The sequence below is a fragment of the Lepisma saccharinum genome, chromosome 4 (assembly GCF_977018435.1).
Source record: "Lepisma saccharinum chromosome 4, izLepSacc3.1, whole genome shotgun sequence".
Taxonomy (NCBI): domain Eukaryota; kingdom Metazoa; phylum Arthropoda; class Insecta; order Zygentoma; family Lepismatidae; genus Lepisma; species Lepisma saccharinum.
Window position 1 is genome coordinate 372,661 of NC_139232.1, and position 26,406 is coordinate 399,066.

Consider the following 26,406-nt stretch of genomic DNA (forward strand, 5'->3'; position numbering starts at 1 on the left):
CTTTTCTGAAATATTACAAGAGGTATAAGTAGAGGCACATATTTTTGGTAAATAAAAAAAGCAAAATTTCGGTATAAAAACTGAGTCAATTTCGGGTTCAAAAGCGGTAAATAAAATAAAATATCGGTGTTATAGCGGTGAAAAATTGGATCAAAAGTGGTATATAAAAAGACATTTTGGTTTTAAAATTGTGAATATAATCCTAAATTTGATTTAAAAACTACACTTATTCCACAGAATTAACATGAAATGTAGTTATCCGAGTATTAAGTTTATTTCTGTGTAAAGGAGTCAATTTTTGTTTCTCCAATATTAACAGCAGAATTAATCATTTTTCCGGGAATTGCATAACTCTCAGGATAATTCAGACCTCAGAAGGTGCCGCGTCGGTGAATAAACCCTAAATTTCGTGTTTAAGAGTTAATTTCGCTTTTTGCAGTTCATTTCGCATTATTTCGTGACAAAACATTGTCACAAAATGCATCTCACACCTTTCAAAAACATGAAAAATTAACACTACAATGTGTTTTTTTCAATTTCGTTTTTTCATCAAAAACGAAATATGCATACCCCTAGGTATAAGCAAATATATAAAAATGTACTCCACCAATCAAAAATTAATCATAATGACCGTAAAATCAATAATTCAAACAATAAATGTAAAACAATGTGGGAAATTATAAGAAATGCATCAACAAAACACCAATCTTTACGTAATAATATGGTGATATGCATTAATGGAAAAGAAGTCCAACATCCCCCTAATGTGAATGCTTTCAATGAGTATTTTGTAAATGCAGTTCCAAATAGAAGGAATGGGTTTATGGCTGCTCCAGAAGAATATTCTACACACGTAACAGTGAATGACAAATCCTTGTTCATTTCCCCCATTACTGAACAGGAATTAAAGATAATCTTCAGGCCTATAAAAAACAAACGATCTTCCGGCATTGATGAAATACCAGACTTCCTAATTAAGAAATGTTATAGTTCCCTATGTCAACCATTACTACATATAATAAACAATTCCATTGAACAGGGTATTTTCCCAGACAGGCGAAAGATAGCTGTTGTTAAACCATTACTGAAGAAAAATGACCCAGAGGATTTATCAAATTACAGGCCCATTGAACATGCAATAATGATGAGAGTAGAAAATTTCTGTAGTAAACACTCAATCTTAAGCTTGTCGCAGCATGGTTTAAGGTCCGAACGAAGCACGAAAACAGCATTAGCAGACTTAGTAGAATGTGTCACACAATCGCTGAATAATTGTAATCACACGGTAGGAGTCTTTTGTGACCTATCAAAAGCTTTCAATTCTGTAAATCACGAGATATTGCTGTGGAAACTTCAAAAATTTGGTATTCGTGGACTACCACAAAAGTGGTTTCAATCTTACCTTACCAATAGAAAGCAAATTGTAGAAATCGCTCACACCACAGCAAAAGGATACGTAACACATCAACACTCCACCATAAAAAGTGTAACATGTGGGGTGCCTCAGGGAAGTATTCTTGGCCCTCTTTTGTTTCTTATGTGCATAAATGATTTACCAAATGTTATACCTGAGGCAAATGCAATATTATATGCTGATGATACAAATATTATAGTAACAGACACTTCCAAAGATGCTCTACAATCTAAGGTTAATAACGTATTAAACAAATTAGATGACTGGTTTTTAAATAATAATCTACTCCTCAACAGCAAAAAAAAAAAAAAAATTACTTTACATTTTCTACAATCCAAACCAGAAACCAAATAAGCCTCAATCTAATATCTGGGAATACACAACTAGAGCCTAAAAAAAATTCAAAATTTCTGGGTATCATTCTTTATGAACACCTTAGATATACAGAACACATAAACACGCTACAATCAAAATTAAGTAGCGTGTGCTATGCCCTTCGAGAAATGGTAGACATCTCAAGCACCCAAACTGTAAAGTGCCTTTATATGGCAAACTTTGATGCTTTACTAAGATATGGGATTATGGTTTGGGGTAACAAGGGCCACTCCAATGTCCTTTTTATGCTTCAAAAAAGAGCTATAAGAATCATAGCTGGAGTAAAGAAAACTTATTCATGTAGAACTCTTTTCCGTAAACTTAATGTGTTACCTCTTCCCGGTAACATTATTCGTATGAGGGAAACGGATTCCTTCAAATTTACAGGAGAAAGTACTTACGGAAATCATTTTCTTTAGCGATGTGGAAGTTCCTGAATGTAGATTTGATCCATTTTAATGTGAATGTGTGTTGTTTTCTGCGAAAATCTCTGTCCGACATGCTGTTTCTGCTCCCGCCATTTGCTTTCTGCACGAGAGTACAATGTTCCGTGTGTTAAGATGATGCAACCCCGTAGCCAGTGTTTCAGCCTCGCCGTGTTTTCACTAGAACATGACGTGTCGAGTATTTATATATATTTTTTTTAACTATGCTTGCCTAACCTAACTTAACCTAACCTAACGTTACGGAAAATGGTTTTTGGGGCTAACGTGAATGGTTTTTGGGGCTAACGTGAATGGTTTTGGGGGCTAACGTGAATGGTTTTTGGGGCTAATGTCAATGGTTTGTGGGACTAATGTCAATGGTTTGTGAGGCTAACATCAAAGGTTTGCGACGTATTAGCATAATTTCAAATCCGGGCACGAAAGTAGATATTTTCCGGTGAACAAGGTTGCAACACTGCATAAATCGACAAAACACTCTCAGAACGCCACCTAAACCAGTACGCTCTCACGGCCATAATGTGTTACAGATTCGAAACAACAGTAAGTACTCGTAAATCTAAGAAATAGACATTGATATGCATTATTTCACTTTAGGAAATGTTCCACATTTGAAAATAACACGTTAGCAATGTAAAGAAGTCCGAAATATATGATTCGTAGGTGTTTCCCTCATACGATAATAGTACCCCTCTTCCCTGCATATACATTTATGAATGCTTAATTCATGTTAAGCAAAATATTTCCAACTTTGCCACAAATGAGGAAATACATGGCCTTAACACAAGAAATAGACAAACTTCACATAAAACACTGCCGCCTTAACTTATGTAAGAAAGGTCCCTTAAACTCTTCCATAGATCTCTACAATAAACTACCAGAAGATGTGAGGAAAGAACCAAAATTGATGATATTCAAGCACAAGATAAAATCAATGCTTCTGAAGCATGTTTTTTTTATTCTATAGCTGAATACATGGACAAATGTACAAAATGTAGTATAATCACATATTATTCTTGTAAAATTAAATGTCAAATGAAAGTGGATAATTAGTATCGCCTAGAAGTAGGCTGTAATGTTCTATATCTTCTCATGTTATATTTTTTTGTGATTTTGATATAATACCAGAGTAAGACCCAATTTTTTACAATTTTTGGCTATATATTTTGTATTTGTAAAATCTATTAATGTAGTATTGTATTGTAATGTAAGTAGTGACATGTCCTATATTACCATGTACTGTAATTTGTACACACCGGTAGTCCTTGGACGCAAATAAAATAAACATATCTGTGATAATTTGTACTGTAACTAGGGGTCTGAGGGACGGAAAAGTTTTGGTCTTGACAGGAACGGAAAGGAAAAATTTAATTCCGACCTTCGAAATGTGAAAAATAAGAAAATTGGTTAATGGTTTTATGGTCCGGTCAGGGAAGTAGGAGATCTTTTGAAAATGCATTCCTCCCTGCTGCACACCAGATCCAGAATCCTCAACACAAACCCATACTTTCTCTTCACCTGGCCCTGCACTGGCACCAAGGGCACCGAAAAAATGACACAAACAGGAAGATTTAGCCGCGGGTAGCTAGGACTTTCTGGGTTCATTATTTTATGGTTCAGAAAAGATAGCCCTATGCGTGTGAGCAGTAACAATAAGCTTCAAATTTGCTCCTGCCACGTAATTCGTCTGCTAAGATGTTTCCGTCCCTCAGACCCCCAGTTACAGTACAAATTATCACAGATATGGACTGGCCCTCGCAAACCCTTGCTTAAATTTTAATTTGGAGACATTGATATTTCAAAAATAGTTCCTCAGAAAATTATGCTCGAGTCGAGAAATTTCGGATCGGAATGTTTGAAATTTCCCCATACTGTGAAAATCTCGAATTCTGCACACTTTTTTTCTCTAAGTGATTGTTATTGCATTTCTGGAATAAAATATCCTACTTTCAAGGAACTTCAGACACAAAGAGAATAAGATTTTTTTTTTAGACAGTGCATCCATCACAAGTTGTAGAATGTGGATGATTCACGGAAGTGGTTGGGGGGGGGGGGAGTCTCACTTGTCGCACACGATATTGAGTTCCGCCTCGCCCTTCCCTTCGTTAGTCTGACGTCATAATAAACAGTGTCGTTTTTTGGTAGGGCATGATAGGTTTAGGGCTCTTTGCATAAATAATACCTTTTTAGAATGCCCCTAAAAATTGTGTTTGTATCGTGTGTTTATGCTAATAGCTCCAAACATATGTATAAAATTTTTAACCTAACACGAACGAATGTAATACAGGTAATACGTTCTAACGTTAGACAGACGAAAAACATCTATGGAAGATGCGGAGCTCAATGAGGTGTGCGATAAGTGTGACACTTAGTAGTGTGGTGTGTGGCGAAAGCAAAACCACAGTGGCGAAACGTACACAAATAATACGGAAAATCCTTTTTGATGGAATATTATACAAAAAGAGAATATGTTTATTCTTTTTTATTATATGTTGATGAAAGCATAAGTACGTAGTGCATTTTAAAGCACATATATTACTGGTAGATAGCTACAACAATCTAGAAGACACCTGCTGTTTGCACCAGGTATAGTGATATGTGCTAATCGGAAATAAGTATTTCTATTTCAGTTCTTTCGTACTGATGTTTTAATGTTTTGGTATACCAATGTTTTTTGTCTTATTTGACGTAATTGCAGGTACAAACCAAGTAGTGGTACTGTCATTTAGGCCCAAGTTCTCATTGTTTAATTCCCATTTCACCATGGTACACATTTATCTAATTCAATCATATTTGGTTTCGCTACGTGAACTGCATGCTGCATACGTTTGATAACGTAAGCCCCTGACAGTGTTTCCAACCCCTTTTTTTTCACTGCTTGCCTAACCTAACCTAACCTTATCGGAAATGGTTCGTGGTGCTATCCGTGAATGGTTCGTGGGTCTATCCGTCGGCTACCCGTGCATAATGTAAAATTTTCACACGTGACGAACAAGATAGTAGGTATTTTTCGGTGAAGAAGGTTGGAAACACTTCATACCCACAACGTATGTCAAAATGTGCCCGCCATATTGTGTGTTACAGAAGCGAAGAAAGGAACAACACCTTAAGTAATCGCTAAAACTCCGCAGTATGTGTTAAGAGAATTAAATTGAAATCGAACCATGTTAAAATTGCATTCGTTGCATGATGAAATCGCAATAAAACAAAAGGAACTTGGGCCCCTGATCACATCACCCCCACTCACGACCGAATCAAGAAAATGTGGGGCGTTACCCCCACACCCCCTATACGCCTTCATGGCGTGGTGCTATGCACAGGGGAGCACTTTACCTTTTTTTTAGTTATGGAAAATTGAGAGAAATTTTAGACCAAATTTAGTCAATTTCTAAAACTATTTCATCTCATCAGCCACTAAATATAAAATGTTTATTGCATGACAACACCCAAATCTTTGAACACAATCATACACATCACATTTCCCTAATAATGCCAAAAATTCCTTCTGCGACCTCAAAATACTGTTTTGTATACACACACACACACATGCCCCCTCCGAAATATAACAGGTGCTTCTCCCAGAAAATGTCCTCATTCCTATGAAACTTCCCTTTAGGGAAGACCCCCCAGCGAGTTCCATTTCAGGACGAGGTTAAACACTAACTCATATCTGCACCAAACTGCAATAAATGAAGCGTGACAATGTCTTTTGAACAGGGACGTCCCCGGCAAATACCCACGTGTCCCCGGGAAACTGTTCTGTATTTGCTGGAAATTTTACTTTGATGACAAATATTGCAAAATAATTCTTCAGTAAAATTTGCTTGCAGTTTGAAACACTTCTTCAATTTTCAGTAGCACGAACCTCAAGCAAGGCATTTCTTTCTTATTTTCCTGTTTCTTGCTTGTTGAACACAAGCAGATGTATTGGCAGAGGATGCAGTTAATGGTTTTATCGTCTGGTCAGAGAAGTGGGAGACCTTTTGAAAATGCATTCCTCCCTGCTGCACATCAGATCCAGAATCCTCACCACAAACCCATACTTTCTCTTCATCTGGCCCTGCACTGGCACCATGGGCACCGAAAAAATGACACAAACGGGAAGGTTTAGCCGCGGGTGGCTAGGACTTTCTGGGTTAATTATTTTATGGTTCAGAAAAGGTAACCCCATGCGTTTCAAATTCCAAAAAGAGAATTCTATTGCTTTTGTCCATTTTTCGGCATGGGAATGAGTGACATAGTGGTTCTTCTCACATGCACTCAACCCTCCTGCTAATGACCTGCCCTGCAAAGGAGGGAAATGCCACTTTCTGAAAATTTGGAGAAACATTGAGGCGGTCTGTTGATTTTGGTGGGCAATTGATGCCTGTCAGATAGTTTGAAGTAGGGTTTGTGGTCCGATCGGTGGTTAACTTCTGTAAACGCAAGAAGATAGAATCACAAAGTGTTTGTGATCTCATTTTCCTACATCGCGAGTGAAATGTCGAATGAGAAGCTGCCAGATTGTCTTCCTCTGGAAACAAATGGATCAGGATCGACCAAATGTCCAACATATTGACGTTCTAAAAGAGAGTCAGACTACCACACAAGATCCTGGGTTCGACTCCCAGGGTGGTTGATCTCATGTATAATGAAGAATAAACCACGTTTCAATTAAGGAAGAAAACTAGGTATGTAGCAATTTTTTTTACAGCTGTGTGCATGCTCTATAAGTATTATGTTTCAAAATTTGTATATCTTTCTGACTTTATGTGCTTTTTCTTCATTTAGCCTCGACCTGCAAATGCGGAAGCTGCTGCTGCTTAGGTGGCAAGGTTGACTAGACATACAAATATAATTAATCCCTAGTCATACAGAAAATAAAAGTTATATAATATAATTCTATGGTGGTACTGAAAATCATAATTTTGGGACAGGCTTTTTCATAAATAATAGAAATTAATAAAAAATAGAATTATCGGCTCTTAAAACAGTAGAATTTATTAATGATAGGATATCATATGCAGTTTTACAGGGTAGGTGGTGTAAAATTACTTTAATAAACATACATGCACCAACGGAAGGTAAAGATGATAATACTAAAGATGATTTTTATGCAGAGTTAGAACAGGTCTTTGATAAATTTTCTCAGTATGATATGAAAATTCTGTTAGGTGACTGTAATGCACAGATTGGCAAAGAAGAGACATTTAAACCCACGATTGGTAAAGAAAGTCTTCATGAATTAAGTAATAATAATGGTATAAGATTGATTACTTTTGCAACCTCAAAGAATTTAATTGTGAAAAGTACCACTTTTAAACATAAAGATATCCATAAATATACCTCGTCTTCTCCAGATGGTAAAACTCATAATCAGATAGATCATATTCTCATTGATAAGAGAAGGCATACTAGTATCATTGACGTTCGTACACATAGAGGTGCTGACTGTGCCAGTGACCATTATGTAGTAATTGCTAAATTAAGAGAAAGACTCTCAGTGATAAATCATAAGCAACAAAATCTAAAAGTTCTAAAATTTGATACAGCAAAGTTTACTGATGAAAGAATTAAGAAAGATTACCAAATTAAATTGTCAAATAGATTTGATGTTTTTCAGGATTTAAATGATGATGAAAATATAAATGAAACAGACGTAAATAAGAATTGGGAGCACATACGTAATGCAATAGAATCAGCAGCTAAAGAAAGTATAGGATACCATAAACCGAGAAAAAGTAAGCCATGGTTTGATAATGAATGTCATAATCTAATAGAAATAAGAAATCAGGCTAGACTTAGGTGGTTAAATAACTCTGATGATACAAATCTAAACAATTATAATAGAATAAAGCGAGAAGTTAACCGCACGTTTAGAAGTAAAAAAAGAGATTACTTAAAAAGCAAAATTAACGAAATTGAAACAAACAGCAAAAATAAAAATATCAGAGATTTATATAAAGGTGTAAATGATTTTAGATTGGGGTGGCAACCTAAAGTAAACTTGATAAAATATAAAGACGGTGATTTTCTATCTGACCCAAGCGATATTCTAAATAGATGGAAGAACTTCTTTAATGACCTTTTAAATGTCCATGTAGGAGATAAATCAGAAGTAAATGAAGTCCACACAGCAGAACCTTTAGTTCCAGAACCTAACTTGACTGAAGTTAAAGATTCTATTAAAAGGCTAAAGAATAACAAAGCACCTGGCATTGATTTAATACCAGCTGAGTTAATTAAATATGGTGGAAATTCATTAATATGTCAAATTCATAAATTAATTTGTTTAATATGGAATAAAGAAGAAATCCCTCAACAGTGGAAAGAATCCATAATTGTTCCTGTGTTTAAAAAAGGTGATAAAATGAACTGCAATAATTACCATGGAATTTCTCTACTCTCAACAACATATAAAATATTGTCTAACATTCTTTTAACAAGACTAACCCCATATGCTAATGTAATTATAGGTGATTATCAATGTGGATTTAAACGTAACAGATCAACTACAGATCAAATTTTTCACATCAGACAGACACTTGAAAAAAAGTGGGAATATAATCAAAATGTCCATCAGCTATTCATTGATTTCAAAAAAGCATATGATTCGCTCAAAAGAGATAAATTATATAATATATTAGTAGAGTTTGGAATACCTAAGAAGCTTGTTAGTATAATAAAAATATGCACCAGTGGAACAGAAAGTAAAATTCGTGTGGGTAATAATATGTCTAACAAATTTACAATTCATGATGGGTTAAAACAAGGAGATGCATTATCTCCATTGCTCTTTAATTTTGCCTTAGAATATGCTGTTAGGAAGGTAAAAGAAACTAAAGAAGGACTAAAATTAAATGGTGTGACTCAGTTGTTAGCATATGCAGATGATGTAGACTTACTGGGGGATGATGTGAATACAATTAAGAATAATGCTAAAATATTTTTCAAAACTGCTAAAGAGATAGGTTTGGAAGTTAACAAAGAGAAAACTAAATATATGCTTACAGGCCGAAACCAAGTGTTAGGTAATAATCAAAATCTAATTATTGATAACAAATCGTTTGAAACAGTTTCCAAATTCAAATACTTAGGAGTAATATTAACAAATGAAAATTATATTAAAGAGGAAATAAAAAGTAGGCTTAATTCAGGAAATGCATGTTACTTCTCTCTTCATAAACTTTTGTCTTCTCGTTTAATATCTAAGAAACTAAAAGTTAAAATATACAAAACCGTAATTTTGCCTGTAGTATTATATGGATGTGAAACTTGGTCCGTTACATTGAAAGAGGAACATAAATTGAGAGTATTTGAAAATAAGATCCTTAGGAAAATATTTGGACCTAAAAGGGATGAGGAGACAGGTGAGTGGAGAAGGTTACATAATGTAGAACTACATAATTTGTATTCATGTCCAGATATTATTAGAATAATTAAATCAAGAAGACTTAGGTGGGTAGGCCATGTGGCACGAATGGGAGAGGAAAGAGGAGTTCACAGGATTCTTGTTGGGAAACCTGATGGTAAGAGACGTGTAGGAAGGCCAAGACGAAGATGGAGGGACAACGTTGAGATGGACCTAAAGGAAATTGGTAGGGATGGAAAAGAGTATATAGATCTTGCTCAAGATAGGGAAAGATGGAAGGCCTGTGTTGCTGCAGCCATGAACCTTCGGGTTTAAGAAGGCTAGAGAGTTAGTTAGTTAGTTAATATAATCATAAGTTATGGAGAAGCAAATTACTTATCAAGCATTTTCTGTGTCAACTTGTACAGTGGTTAACAAGGTTCACTACGATGCCAGGGGTCCTCGGTTTGAATCCTGGACTGTGTGTTCTTTATGATGGTCATATCATCAATTTCACATCACTCATTGTCATCTTAATCTTCACGATTAGCCAAAAAGTGTCAGAAAAGCGAAGTAAAATAAACCAAATCAATCATTTATATATTTTTATGTTATGCCACTTTTCTACCTCTTGGGTTAAATGTGACGATGAGGATGAATGATGAGCTGAAGGAATGGCGATGGGACAGACATGATACAACCATACCCGCCCAATGTCCGAACCTTGGACCTCTGGTTTTGTAGCATGTTATACTCAGTGGAATTCTTAGGAAGAAATACTGTAAAGGTAGGTGAAAAGAAGGAAAATTGTACGATGCATAAAAAGCCATGTTTAGGTTTTCTAAAATCTTACAATTATTGAGTTCGTGTTTTATGTCCACTTTATGCACAGTAAGGCTAATCGGGACTGGACCTACAGTTTAAAGTGGGATTCGAACCACTATGTGCCTCCATCGGGTATCGAACGTGGGACCCCTTGATTACAGGGCAGTGATGCTACCCTGCGTCATTGAGGAGGCTCAGAAAAAATTACAATTAGTCTGCAAAATTAATATTGAGGGACAAGGCCTGCGAAGAGTTCTTTCATTCGGTTGTGCGTGGTCATCACATCGAGTCCCATCTAGTTTTGATAGCAGAATTTGGTTCCATATCACTTTCAAATAGGCCTATATCCCAAATTGTCTTCACGATGTTGGGACAGCACAGAAATTTTGGAACTAATACAAGCAGGCATGTAGCCATGGAAGGCACCCGGGGGCTGCAGTATTTTCCCGAAATCCTACAAATATCTGATTTTAATAATGTGTAGTAGTAATTAAATTTACCTCATTAACAGGATTAAACTTTAAGTTGCAATCTACTGAGAAATTCATCTTCTGCGCATTTAACCCTCCCCACAACCTTTTCGCCTTTAGGTGGCGGAAACATTGATTCAGTTCGTTCTGATTTTGCGAGCTTTATTATCCTATCAAATGACATGCTAGAAAAGCAGTATGCATACGTAAGAGAAAGAAACAAATGTGATCCTGAAGTCACGTCGTTCGGCCCATTACAGAAAGAGAGATATTTTTATTGCTTTGGATTGTTTATTTTCTCCCATCCTCATCTTGAATCTCAATTCGATTTCATTTTTGTAATTTATCATTGCTTTTCTTCCACTTTTGGCTAATTGCGACAATGAGGATAAATGACGATGTGGGAAAATTGATGAAGGGACACTTGCAACGAACACCAATGCCCAGGCTGGAATTCAAACCCAGGTCCCCTGGGTTAATGTCGACGTTGATGTTACGTTATGTTATGCTAAGGGAAGGGGTTAATGGAACCACCACCCATTCCCTTCCGATTTCAAACAAATATGAGCTTCTCCCCAAGTAAAGGAATTGAGGCAGATTTTTTAGATTAGTTAAAGGATTCTGAGTATTTCAAAAAATGTTTCTTTTTCGTTAGTTACCCTTGTCTTTCGAATGTAAAATTGGGCATTGTGTTGCATTAATAATTACATTGTAAGGCTTTCCTGTAACCGTTTTCTTTCACTCGGAAAGTCAGAAAATTTACTGGATGTGGTAAAAAAACTTTAGTGGTAAGTACCATGGGTGCTGTTTTCCGAACCTTTACTTTAGCTGTACTACCACACTCGATCGGCTCCAAAGCTGAAATTGAACTCAAACGAGTGAGCCAGTTTATCTGAACAGAAGTGTACCATAAGTTTGAGAATAGGAAAAATATATCTGTACATGAATCCATTATTAGGCTAAAATACCTGGAATTGTATCTGAAGTTTAGCATGATGTTAGAATAGCCACCAGTAACACCATGCTCTGGTCGCACTCATTCTCCAGGTGAACCCTAGAGCCATTATGTTGAGCCTTATTTCATATTTTTGTTAGAGTTTTATTCATCCTAGTCATCCCAATTAGCCTAAAGTAAAAGATCAGTGTTGAAGATACAATGCAAACAAAATACGTGTTAGTAATTGTAATTGTAATTATTATGAAAAATGTCAATATCTTATTAATATTAATCATATATAATATTACTGTTGCTTATACTTTATAGGTCACAATGAGTTGGAATCTTCAAGTTTTAGTGAAAGATGCATTTAATTCAGCAAGCAGGGGAGTTCACTTTGATCGCGAAGGGAGATTGGATGTAGCTGCTTATTTCTATAGGGAAGCAGCAAGGCTTCTTGAAACTGCATGTAGAGAGGACTCCAGTTGCAATGAATGGCTTGCAAAAGCCAAGGAATACAATGAAAGAGCCACTGCTTTAGATAATTTAAGTAAGTCTGTCTCGTTTACTTAGTAGTGAAAAGTAATGTTGCTCTTTTGACATGCGATTTGCGTGCCTGTAGTACAGATTCTCAAGGATATATCTATCTCCTCAACCAATGTGTGTGACTAAATGTATCGGATACATTTGTCATAGAAAATTGAGCAATTCCAGAGTATACTGTTGTACCCATCATAATTTATGCTCTTTATCGATGATCTCAATTATTACATATTTTTCATTGCAAGGAAAGTACCTGGAAAAATTTATTGCAGAACAATAATTATTATGTCAATTTGTATTTCATTATCTTTATATTGCAGTATCGAACATCATTACATTACTGGTGAAATATTTTTTCTTAATTGTTTTTTTTTCCATATGCTATTTTTATGGTACACAAGCTCCATTTTTTTATGCCAAGACAGGGGAAAAAGAATTTGAATAGATTTTGTAAGTGTGAAATACAGTTGAATGAATTTTGTATTGTGTGTATACTTATAAGGTAACCAAGAAAGTTCTGTCAGATTTTCACCTGACACCTTCAATCGAAAAAAAGCGAAGTGAAATGGTTTTGTCAGGTCAAACATAGTCCCCATGGATCCCACTGTGGTAGAACTTTGCAGAACAAGAACGAAAGAAGTCATCAAATTTGATTGGGACCTTGTCTACATTTCAGAACTGTCATCCTGTAAGGTGGTTGTCCAGTGAATGGAACATGATAATCAGACAGGGCAATATCTGGAGAATAAGGAAAATGCATCAATTTTACCAACCAGTGTGGAGAATGGTGTGATGTTTGACTTTAGACATGTGCGAGGCTCACATTATGTGCCAAGTTGTGATGCTAATCAATTATGACGGTGCCATGGAGTATTGTAAAGAATCCACTTCTCATATCACTCTGTCCAAAAATGGATCCTTCTCCAGATGTGATGGCAAGGAAATGCAGGCATCTCCTCATGTCACCTTTTGAGCTGATAAAAGTGATAGTCGAATAGTTTCTGCAATGTTGTGGAATTTTTCCCAAAAGTTGTCAAACCATTGTTCGCCTGAATAGCTGCCTGCAGAGCGTCATTGTTTACGGCTGTTGGTTTTCCAGCATGTGGTGCATCTTCAAGGGATTCATCGCAGTCCTTCAATCTTGTAAACCGTCGTTGCATTGTCTGCTCAATCACCACGTAATTGATAAAGCCTGGCATATTTTCTTTCCCACAGCTGTTGTATTTGTTCCATTCTCTTTGGAGTACCCATGCTTCACATGTCCTTCCAGACATACATGTTGAACTGCACCAACCATAACTTGCTGGTTGAATGTGCATATGCCTACCAACAACTGACTATCATTATATCTGTCTAAACTTAAAACTCAGTGTGTGTCGAGCCACAACGTTCAACATAGAAACTGACAGAACTTTTTAGTTACTTTTATAGTTTTGATTGATTCATTGAATTAGGTTATTTTACGTAACTTTTCTGCCACTTTTGGCTAATTGTTACAATGAGGATGAGGGATGATATGATGAAATTGATGAGGAGACACTCACAAAGAACACCCATGCCCTGGCCGGGATTCGAACTTAGACCACTGAGTTACCTTTGTAATATCTACTATTTATTTATTAAACACTACAGGCAAATGCCCAGTTACAGTGCTTTGAGGTATTGTATGAAAGTACAATCCAAAATTGGGTCCATACAAGAATATAAGGAACAGAAAATTAACAAGAATACATTGTTGTACAAATAAAGATAGTGACCACCAGGCACACGGTTAAGTTCACATACATGTTGACAAAACAAAAGTAATTAAGAATTGGAAAGAGAAATCAAAAACAATGAGAAAAGAAACTACAAAAAGAAACAGAATAATCGTTACAAGTGTGGTATATCATAAAGTATACAACATATTTGGTTACAATGCTATTATACAGGGTTCACATAATGTGTTTGCTTTTAGGTCTAAATAGATCAATGTCAGGGGTATTATTAGAGACTATATTGTACAACACGCACATCCTCCTCATGGGATCCATTTCGGCCATCCTGGTTCTACCGGACGAAATTTGGAAGAGGTCATTTGTGGATCTTAATTTTGAGTATGGAACATAAAAGATTATTTTTGCGAGGAGTTTGGAAAGGAAGGTTAACTGGTGCATCTATCTTCTTTTTTCAAGGGATGAGACACTCAGCATGTTGTGTAAGATGTCACCCGAAGTGAATTTTGGATAAACCCTAAGTGAATTTTGGATAAATGGCATCTAGTTTATATACTAAATACCTTAAGAATTTATTTTGGAGTTTCTCTATTTTTTCGAATCTCTCTTTTTTTTTTTTAATAACTGATCCGAAATGACTGAGGCATATTCAAGTTTTGATCTGAGAAATGTATAGTAAAGTAGCAAAAAGGTTTATTTATTCTTAAACTGTCTACCCATTCTCATCACAAATCCTAGGTTCCTGTGTGCTTCATTGAGGATGCATGCAGTATGTGTCTGGAAATTTAAAGCTTTGTGAAATGTGACTCCAAGATCAGTTACAGTGTTCTCTCTTAAGATTTCTACGTCGGAAATGCTATATGAGTATTGAATGGGACTTTTGTTACGTGTCAATGATACTACTTTGCATTTCTTCAGATTGAGATCAACCTTGTTGTTCTTGCACCATTCGAGTACTTCGTTAAGTTTATCTTGTAGTTTCGTGCAGTCACGATCGCTTTTAATGTGTTTGAAAATTTTGACATCGTCAGCAAAGATTAATTTTTCCAAGTTTTTTAGTGTGTCGGGTAAAGTATTAATGAAAATGAAGTACAGCTGGGGGTCTAGGTTCGAACCTTGGGGGGCTAGGTAATAGGAGGATCTTAGTCCTTGGTGCATGACATATTGTCATCTATTCTGTAAATATGAAGCAAGTAGTTTTGTAAGTTGCGGGGAGAGGCAGATGTAAGCTAGTTTCTGAATTAAAGTATCGAGGTGTACCGTGTCGAAGGTCTTCGAGAAGTCTGTGTGTATATATCATTGACTTGTCCTTTATCGTCAATAGTTGACGCAACGTAATTTGTTAATTCAACGAGATTAGTCACAGTTGAATGGTTCTGTACAAATCCATGCTGGTGTGAAGAAAGGATAGGTTTGACATGCGAGTAAATATAATTATAAATTATTTGCTCAAAGAGTTTAGCTGGAGCTGACAGTTTCGTGATTGGTCTGTAGTTACTTATGTCTGTCTTATCTGCTGCTTTGGGGATTAGACAAATCTCCGTCATTTTCCAACTTGCGGGGAATTTTTTCAGTTCTCAGGATTAAATTAAAGAGCGTGTGGAGAGGGAACTTGAGCGCTTCTGAGCAACCTTTAATAATGTACAGGGGATTAGGTCCGGTCCAGCTGTTCTTTTCGGTTTGAGTTTTTTGAGCTTCGTGTGGTTTCATAAGAGGATGGTTCCGCGGAAAAGACAGATTCGAAATATGTAGCAAAAAGATTCTGGATGTTATTGTTACCAATAGGTTCACCATTGAGTTTGGTTGGTTGGGCTGCTGGATTCTTCCTTTGATTCTTAACTAAAGACCAAAATGGATTTGTGTCACGAGTCAGATTAGCTTCGCAGCTGTTAAGGTAGTTTTAGTAAGCTTTGTTTATTTCCACTTTTAATTTCATTCTTAGGGCTTTAAAGTTGTCTTCATGATAACCTACATTCCCTTGTTTTTGTTTCCATTTTTTTATGATGGTGTGACTTGATCTTTATACCTTTAATAATATCTTGTGTGAACCAACATGGGTACTGATTACAATAAGTTGAGCGGGAGTATGGGACGCATTCATCAAATATACACTTAATTATGTCATAAAATTTGTCCACTGCAAGATCGTTATCGTCGTATTTATGTAATTCTTCCCAGTTAGCTGATTTGAATTTGTGAAACATACTGACGAAATCAGCTTTCTTAACATTGTATCGCTTAATACTCGACTTGGAAGTTTTACGCTTAAGCTTGGGGCATGGTATATTTATTCCTAGGGGTGGGTGGTGATTGTCTTCCGGCACAAGTGCATCCTGCCAGAGTATTGTTACATTCTCTATATTTGTTAGGACTAAATCTAAGTTTTACCGTTGGCATTTTGTATAGTATTTAAGCTTTTTAGATCATTAAAATCAATAAAGTACTTCAATTCACGACAGTGGGAACCTAACGTAAGGAGGTCGTTAATAGGATGAGTTATGTCAAGGATGTTAAAGTCACCAGCGATGAGCATGCTTATTGCTTACTGTGTGCAGAATTGATTAATTGCTGCAATTATTTATTCTTCACCCTGTACCCAGTGATAGTTGTCCATTTACGTTTGTGTTATATCTGCTGACAGTGTATTCCGTACATTTCGCAGGGATATCAAAACATGTGGCTGAGGTTCAATCCAATAGCCAGAAACTCCTTGGGCAGGCGCACTTTCTATTTAGCCAGGCTCTTGATGCAGACGAATCTGGGAATGAAGAAGAAGCTGTAGAGTTTTATAAAGAAGCTGTAGAACTTAGTCTCAATGCTGTAAGTGTTTTATATATTCATATGCTCTTTATTCTACTAAGAGAATAAACATGATATGAATATGCTTATTATATGTATAGTGCAACCTTGATTTTACATTTTTCAGGAGACCAAGTTGAAAGAACTTAAAATGTGGGAGAATGTAAAATCGGGGTTCTACTATATTCTCTTTTATGTAAGAATTTGTTTAATGTATATAACACATTTTTTAAAGAGAAACTGCTTTACACAATCTCTAAATGTTTTGTTTTTCTTCATTGTCTTAAATGTATTGGGTAACTTGTAATGTCATTTCAATTGTTTTGTGGTGAATATTATGTTTTGTTAACAGTAATGATATTGTCTCCAAATGAAAATTTTGTGTTGTTGTTGTATTTTGTTCATGGAAGTTACAAATTTGGTTAAATAAGTATGCACGCTTTTGAATAAATGAAGTTGCTTGTGGAATATGTAAGCAAGGCACTGGTAATATACAAAACATGTCGAAATTAGTTTAGTGGAAACTAGGAGTTTCTTGGTTCATTATTCGTATAATTCTTTCCTGGAATTTAAATATATATTTTCAACTTTTGAAGATGGGTCCTAGAAAGGTATCCTATGTTGTTTTAAAATGTATTATTGAATTATATAGTGAATGAAAGGAATCAGAGTTGGAAGGGTGAAATAGCAAATGATCATAAAATAGGAAACTGTCACCAGACACTGAAAAGGCTTAAATTTTTGCAGCCACATCCTCAATATAAGGTAAAAGACGGCGGAAAGTTAAAGTATAATGCATATAAATGCAAAGTTCTTGTGGAACATAAAAGATTGTAAGAAATAAGTTCCTTGCCCATTCCTTTAGTTATTTCAATTTGCAGACAAAGTCTGTTCAAGAACCAGATCTGCATAAGAAGCTGACAGACTTGGCAAAGCAAGCCCTGGAGAGAGCTGAAGAGTTGAAGGGAATCAGCAATCAAGAGGCTCCGCCTCCCTTGCAGCAGCCCAACTTAAGCACGATCTCTGAGGCAGGGAGCCTCAACATAAAAGCCAGCTGTGTTGCTGGAGTACAAGGCACGTATTACACAGTTCTTGCTGCATCTTCTCTGTCATGGTTAAAATTAACAATTTTTTAAACCTTTGGCTACCCTTTTTATGCATCTCTGTATAGAAAATTCAGCTTGTCATTTTAGAAGCAATGTTTGTAAGACACCAACATCATGGGTATGGTTTCTGATGTCACAGTGTGTGTGGACTCTTGTATTTTTCATTCAAATAGTTTTGCTTATGGTTTGTGTCACAAAACCAAACCGACATATAAAATGTAATGGAATCTTTTCATCCACACAGACTCACACTATGTTCACCAAGAATTAGAATTCTTAAGGTCTGGAGAGCTCTGCCAAATGGATGGAAACCACACGTTTTTTTTTTTTGTTTTTTTTACATGGCACACATGATGTTATATTACATGCTTTGAGATGCTGATACCTCATGCTAAAAATGATTAAACCATTGATATTGTTCAGTTAGGTATGGGACCAAACATACACTCACAAGTTGCATTCAACACATCTTCCTTGACAAAGAGGAAGGTAAAAGACTCTTCTTTCATCTGCTCAAATGCTTCTTACTCTAAGGTTTGAACGTAATCTACGTAAAAATGTAACTAAGGTGTTGTTAGCCATACCCCCTCCACAAGAACTCACCTGAAAAATTGACAACAGGGCTCGCACTTCTTTACCCATGCTTTTATGGAATCCTTCCTAGTTGAAGGGGGTGAAGCTTGTTTGTGAAAACTTTTCGTTTCTTCTTGTCCATTGCATTGCCGTCTCTGTAAAAGAAGTGCTTACGAAGAGTTTGCCAACCTCAGTTGTTCAATATTGGATAAGAACTACTCTTCCTTTCAATTGGAAGTGATTTGTATTCCTTAGGAAATCAGATAGGATCTAGTCTGTATTTCACTTAATTCTTTTTAATCTGAAGTTTTTACACTAATAACGCACAATTTGGTAATCAGATTGAAGCTGAATTGCACAAGCTAATGCGATTATGTTTTTTCAGTGAGCAGATGGGTGATATGTTATTCACTGACAGAAAAATGTAATATACCATATTCCTGCCAAAACCATTATTGGAGGATGGCAACCTTCAAGATGGGACACACGTATTCTGCTTGAGGCAGAGGAACGTGTTTCTTATGCAGATCATGTGACTCTGTGTCATAAAGTGGCAGCGCCGCGGAAGATGAGTGGGGAGACAGTTAAATTTAATGCACATCTAAATACCATAAATACTGCACATTTGCCTTAAAAGAGTATATATATGTTTAGTTTTTCTTGTTTACTGTGGAGAGGGAGGGTCAATGGCTCTCCTCCTTGCACCATAACTAAGTGTTAAAAAGTGCCAAGTGTTTCATCCCCATTTTCTTGCTCGTGTGCACTCATGGCCAGATTAAGGGCAAGAGTGGAAGTGTAGCCCCCTTACCTGAGACATCTGAAACAATTAGCATATGGATAAGAAAGTGATTGTTCTTTCTCCTTTCCCTTGATGTCTAAAATTAAGCAATCACTCTCCTGGGTACATTGTTTAAACTAACTATAGACATTTAATATAAAAAAAGACACCCACTCATCCCCTCCACAAACCCATTAGTCATCAAGTGGTGTGCATAGGTATGTAATAATTGTGTGATTGACACTATGTTATAATTGTGTGATTGACACTATGTTTTTATTTATTATTATTTTTTAAATAGGAAATATTTGTGTATCTGTGGCATTGACAACATGGAAAAGTAAGCGATGATTCTTTTTTCCTCTTTCTGCAACTTGCGTCTTAAATGTGCACACTGCTGATAAAAAAACAAATGTACTGTAATCCAGCTTCTCTTGTCTTCCACAACTGCACTATCCTTAAAATGCTGAAGACCTTCCATTCCTGTAACTTCCCATCACCTTCCCACCAGTCTGGGGTCTTCACTTGCCAATATTAGCTACTAACAGCAATGACTTTTCCAACATATAGAAAAAAGCAACATTTTTTTAAAATCTGCAGTCTCGCAAGGCTATTTTTCTTTGAGGATTATGAAATAAGAACACCGGACACAAAACCAGGAGTTGAAAGACAAGCACACTTTCAGTTCTGCTGTCTTTTGATAAGCAAAACTTCAACTCTCATTTTGCAGCTGACAAAAATAAACAACTTGAATTCTGAGAGCAGTGAAGGAAGAAAATGCAAATATTTATGCAAGTATTATCCTGCCAAAAAACAGCTGGCTGGCCTTAGTACAGCAGTACGTATACATGTAAACACAAAAAAGTCATAAAGTTATAACACAAGATTGAAAGATAAAGATGTGACTCTACAAAAGAAATACTAAATACAATAAGAGGTACAATAAAATATGAATGATATATACATTAAATTATACATGATAAGTCATTAAAATAGGCCTGATGAATGATTAAAATAAAATTGATCTTTAGGCTCGTTGGAAATCATTATAACTACTGACTATGGAGTTTAGAAACTCATTATATTTAAAATCTGTAGATGTTGTCAATAATGACCCTTTAGTGCTTACTCGATACGGTGTAGCTCGTATAGATATTCTCGATAAAAGCGTATGCACAGAGTAGTAACCTTCTAAAATTTTCTCAACGACTTTTAGATCATTTCTGTTTCTTCTAGGTGAAAGGTATACAACTTTTAACTTGTTCAATAACTATAAACTATAAAATAATTTTAACAGTTTAAATCTAAAATATAAATAGGAAAGAAATTTCTTTTGTATATTCTCAATGATGTCACATTTTGCAACACGCCAGGAAAAATTCCATGTCACAACTGAATTCCAGAATGGGTCTGACAAATGCCATATACATAACTAAGAGAAGGTGGAGGTTGTTCAGACCTTGCCATTTGTTTATGACCCAACCTGTCAGTTTTCTACTTGTTGACACCATATGAAGATGCACCTTAAAGCTAAGTTTCCTGTCAAGAAAAACCCCAAGATCCTTAACATCTTCTACAAGAGTAAGATTCACATTGTCTATGTTATAATTGTAGCAGGAGTTCTGTCTCTTGCGTGAGAAGGTCATTGCAACTGACTTGGACAAGTTGATAGAAAGTTGATTATTATCTAACCACTTCTTAATTGCATTAATGTCTGTTTGTAGTTTATAATGGTCATTCACATCATTAATCTCTGCATACAGCTTAAAGTCATCAGCATAAAAAAGACATTTCGAATACTTTACAACATCTTCTATATCATTTAGAAATAAAATAAACAAAAGGGGACCCAGGGGAGACCCCTGAGTACACCTTTGTTGATAAAACCAGGTTTGGAAAGAGCATTTTGAAACCTGACTTTAAATAATGCACTGAAAGTTCGATAAATATAATTGCTGCCTCTCTTCAGAACAATTCAAGTGCTGAAAATAAATCACACAATCTTCAGTTTTGGAATGGATGCTGAAATTGATTTAAAGATAAACATGTTGTTTATGGGGAAAGTATGTCCTTCACAAGAGCCTAAAATCTGACAAGAAATAATCGAGCAACGTAAGTGTGAATAACATTGTGTAGTTGTTCCTTCTGAAAACGTAGAATCTAAGTTCACTATATATACATACAGCACTGACAAACTTTCACAGCATATAGAACACATCAATATGAACAACTTTCTGGGTAATGCTCCTTAAGGGCTCCAGTCAATGCTACAAACCATTGAAAAGTGGCCGTTTTTATCTGGTTGGTATGCAGCAGAGATTCATGGTTGCCACTAGAGTTGCTAAAAAGCTGGCTTTTTTGAATGGACCTTTTTTTTTTTTTTTTCAATAAAAAGCTTTTTTTTTTTTGGAAACATACCGGAAATTTTGGCTTTTTACCAATTGCAGCTAACCTATTTCAAGTTACTGTTATGAGTTTACAGGTTTGTAGTGACATATTTTACAACTAGGTAAAAAATACATGATGTATCTCCCAAGAGACAGATTATTGGCCAATCCCAGTGGACACATATTGCATGCTGGTTCAGATACAATTTTAACCCTAGTTTACCGAGATGAAGAGGGGGCTTGCAGGCCCACCACATGTATATTTTTTAGATTTTTCAACTGTTTGAAAATAAATTACATTGTTCTCTAGGATGTTCCCAATTTCTATTAAGGCTGGGCCGATACCGATATAAAATTTACCGATACTGATAACCGATATTCTACCGATCCGATATAAAATTAGAAATGGTCCTTGAAGAACCTGAAAGGTTCATTGACCTCCTTAATAAATGTGTGTTTCAAGGTGACTGCAGTGCAAAAGAAGTTGCATATTTAGACATTTACTTTTTTAGAAAGTAGGGCATGGAGATTATCCATAAAATTACAACAAAATGGCATAATTTTGCACTAAATTATCAGATATTTATCGATATATCGGATCAGTAAAATAATCTCTAATTTTACTGATACACCGAAATGCTTATATCGGCTGATATCGATAGAGTACTGATTAATCGGTCCCATCCCTAATTTCTATATTACTTTTGCTCATAAAAACGTTAATGTAAATAGAAGGGAAAATGAACTTGGTGGGCTTATCAGGTGCAATCTTTGAATGCATCTCATTCGAGACGCTTATGCCAGTGACAGTGTACAATTGGTTGGTAATGATGGTTATTATTATATTTAATAAGCAACTGCACTTCTACAAACAAAAAGCATTAATAAAAAAATTATTATGGATTTTGTGAGTTTTAGTGAATGATAAAATATATGTGAGACACTCATGCAGTAATTGGTTATTATATTTTATTAAAGATAAGTCATTTTTGTAATTATTATAATTAATAAATAACTGCACATACATAATCAGCAATAGAAGCAGTGATTCAATAATACAATTGTTTCTTGAATTTTAGTGATGATAAATAAATTGTGGGTCTGTGAGTCGCCCCCAGTATGTAAGTTTCTTGTACGGCACGGATAAGCTAGGGTTAATAATAAACATGTAGTCCTGATGAGCACATCTGACCATGAAATGGACTTAAAACAAGCTTTTACATGTTTGTATCTCAATTTAAATGTTGATGTCATAAAATATGAAACAAATGTTAATATCAAAATATTTTGATGTTTCGGAACAATAAAAAATATTTACTGTTCACAACACACATGCAGAAGTATACGTATTACATAAATGTATGTATATATCATGTTTAACGGAGCTTTAAGACGGAAGCGACACATGGCACTGCTTTCATAGAAGTAAATACAACATCAACTAAAGGTTAAAAGATTAAAAATCAGTAACTTACATGTGTGAGCATGAGATTTGTCGAACTACGTTTCGAAGGTTATACTATCTCCTTTTTCAGGTTGAAACGATGTTTTCAGACACCTGACATGGTGCCTCGTCGAGAAAGTGTTGGTTGAGGATTTAGGTAAATTTAAGTAAATACAACATTTTGAACAGAAGCAACATAAGCTCCAAGTGTCGCTTGTCACTTGGTCTGTACCATTTTCTCAGGAAACGTTCAGACCAATACAACAAGTGACATGTGTCACTTGGAAGCAGACCCTCAGTAATACATTCAAAATTTTGAACTGAAGGTGCAACAACGAGCTAAACATGTCACTTGCATGTTGCTCGGACTACACTGTTTTCTCAGTGGCGTACATCGTGCCACTTCTGTCTGGTGTTCTTACATGCACGGTGAATGTTTTGCTTTATACTGAAGAAGTCTGTGTCACTTGTCATCTGCGACTTCAGTCTGAAAGCTCCTTCAATGGCATGCATCATGTCACTCGGTCTTGTTTGTGCATGCATGGTGGATGCTTGCTTACAGACTGAAGGGGCCCATGTCAGTTGTCACTTCAATGTCACACCCTCTACTGTCATGTGTTGCTTCGGTCTGAGTGTTCTCTATATTTAGCAAGATTGTTAGCTACTTCATCGGACATTAATTTTTAATTTAGCCTGTAAATCACAGAGAACAAATTGCAAGTACTGTTGTTGGAAAAAGGCCTGCTTTTTGATAAAAGGTTCCTTTTATAATAATGAATGGGCCTCTGGAGTGGAATAAAGTAATGCTGTTGCCTTGTAATAAGAAAGGGTCTGAGATTCAATCCTCAATGGAGTCAAGAGTGCTTCGGATCTCATTTCAAACTGTAGGTCCAGTCCACATTTCTTAATTTATTTTTTTTTCGATCAGACCAGTCTTATATGCTTCTGCTTCAGTTTTAGTGCCAGTGTTTCTCAACCGCCGGGCCGCAAAAGGTTCATTGCACCCAAGGATTGACTACTAATTTAAATCTAATTTTATATTTGACAGCAAGTCTATACATAATTGACCTATGATTGTGTCATAGTTGATAATATTAATGAAGGGTGCATATTAATTTTCATATAAACTTTAAATATCAGAAATGTATTTGGGTGAAATTGTTGGGATCAGGGCATCGACTTGTAAGAAATAAATTTACTGGGCTGTGAATTCACAAAAGTTGAGAACCACTGCAAGAAGCAGCCAAAATACATCACTAGTTGCTCCGTGACCAGGTTTGGCGGCCATTTAACCAAATTATGCATGATATACTGAAAGCCAGAATACAAATATATTTTACTGAACACAAAATTTAATGTAGAGACATTTGATACTAGATTTTCAAAAGGTAGAGCAATATTTTCTCTCTTGCTTCATGTACGTGTTCGTATAACAAATTCAAACATTGGAAATCATATCATACTATTAGGTTCTATTAAAACACACACACAAGACTACTCTAGTTATGTGAATATGTTTATAGTACATAGATATATTTAATAAGCCTGCCGAAATATGAAGATAACACTCGGAAAGAACCTCACATTAAAAAAGCCAGCTTTTTGAAAACACTGTTTATGTCTAGCTACGAATTTCATACTGTAAATTGTATTTTATATTTAGAAATGAGTGTCTATTTTACAGTCGGGAGATAAATAAGAACCGTAGAACAGGAAAAATATTGCCAACTCGTGTAGTTTCATTGATTTGAGAAACATTTGTGAAAAAGACCCAACCAAAATAGCTGCGAACCCCCCCCCCCCCCCCCTTTTAGATCATACATGTATCAATGTCATTATACAAGGACTTGGTTTGGTTTATCCAGTGATATTCCTTTGTATCAATTGCTATCGTAACATAGTTTAAAAAAATGTTTCTAACAGAAAATAAAACTGTCAGTAGCAACCATATCTCTACTGCATGGCTCCACACATACAAGATGAAAACTGAAATTTTCCTAGGGTTCATGCACTGAAATGAGTTCTGAGCAGCAAAGTATTACCAGGAAAATATTTGTGTTCATGTCCTCTGCATGCAGTGAAAGCTTGTTGGTGCTGTATGAAGTTACCCTATGTAGTGGAATCTGGATTTTATGTTTTCCAGGAGACCAAGATGAAAGTACTTAAAGCAAGAAAATGTTTATAACTCGTAACTTTATTTTGTAAAATGTAATCATAAGAAAGCAAGAAATCATATGCCATGTATTTATATATTTATTGGTATGAGCATTCAACTGCCAGAAAAATGACATATTTTCTCAATCCTTTCTCTCACCACAGCCAGCACACAACCGAGACCAAAGCTTCACCGAGGTCATAGCGCACACCTTGTAGTTTCTGGGCAAGAGGCTTACACAGATGAGGAGAAGCGTGTTCTTTTACTCACCTCCCGGATCAACAGTGTAGAGTGTGTGCCTTTCATGTCTGTAGATCTCAGGGAACGGTTTCAATACTCCATCCAATTCACAGATCGAGATGGGCTCTTAGCCTTGTCACCGAAACAGAAAAGAAGTTTTGCTCGATGGGCCAGACCAGAAGAATTTTGTTCAGAACCCAAAATGATCGAACTCATCGACTGCTTTAGTATCAAGCAGACGGTGGTGTCTGATTGCTCGTTCGTGGCGTCGCTTGCCGTGAGTGCGCTGTTTGAAAAACGATTTAAGAAAAGCCTGGTCACTTCGATTATATACCCTCGCAATTCAAGAGGACAGCCTATTTATAACCCATTTGGAAAGTACATGGTGAAGTTGCACTTAAATGGCGTTCCAAGGAAAGTGATTATAGATGATCAACTCCCTCTTGGCCATCATGGGGAACTTCTGTGCTCCTATTCAACAAATAAAAATGAATTGTGGATTTCCCTACTGGAAAAAGCATACATGAAAGTGATGGGTGGCTATGATTTCCCAGGATCTAACAGTGTAAGTATATACTTGTATTCATTGAACTTAAGAACGGTGCATGATTCTTTAAGTGTTACACTACACATGGTCCTTACATTCATACTCTTAAGTCGGAGTTTGCCAAACCCAACCATGGAACTACATGCCATATTTGAAAATACAGGACAACCTAGAAAAGATTGATTGATTTTTTTAAGATAATTTATTGGATCATAGAAACTTTAAAGTGTAATTAAATTAGTAGACAGATTGATTGGGTAGTAAATACTTAGACCATGCTTATTGAAGATTAGGCACACACGGGAGATGTACTATGTATAAATTT

The 26,406-nt window shown here is 35.8% G+C and overlaps 1 protein-coding gene across 1 annotated transcript in view; it reads left to right on the top strand.

The window, feature by feature from the left end:
- Positions 1-4,604: 4,604 nt before the first annotated feature.
- The window catches only part of LOC145986351 (calpain-7-like), a 62,463-nt gene continuing 40,661 nt past the window's right edge, over positions 4,605-26,406 (top strand). Inside the window, exons 1-5 of the mRNA XM_083120224.1 lie at positions 4,605-4,818; positions 12,122-12,344; positions 16,715-16,872; positions 17,733-17,929; positions 25,463-26,099. Coding sequence (XP_082976350.1) covers positions 12,128-12,344; positions 16,715-16,872; positions 17,733-17,929; positions 25,463-26,099 — 1,209 coding nt within the window. The 5' untranslated portion in view covers positions 4,605-4,818; positions 12,122-12,127. The remainder of the gene's footprint in view (positions 4,819-12,121; positions 12,345-16,714; positions 16,873-17,732; positions 17,930-25,462; positions 26,100-26,406) is intronic.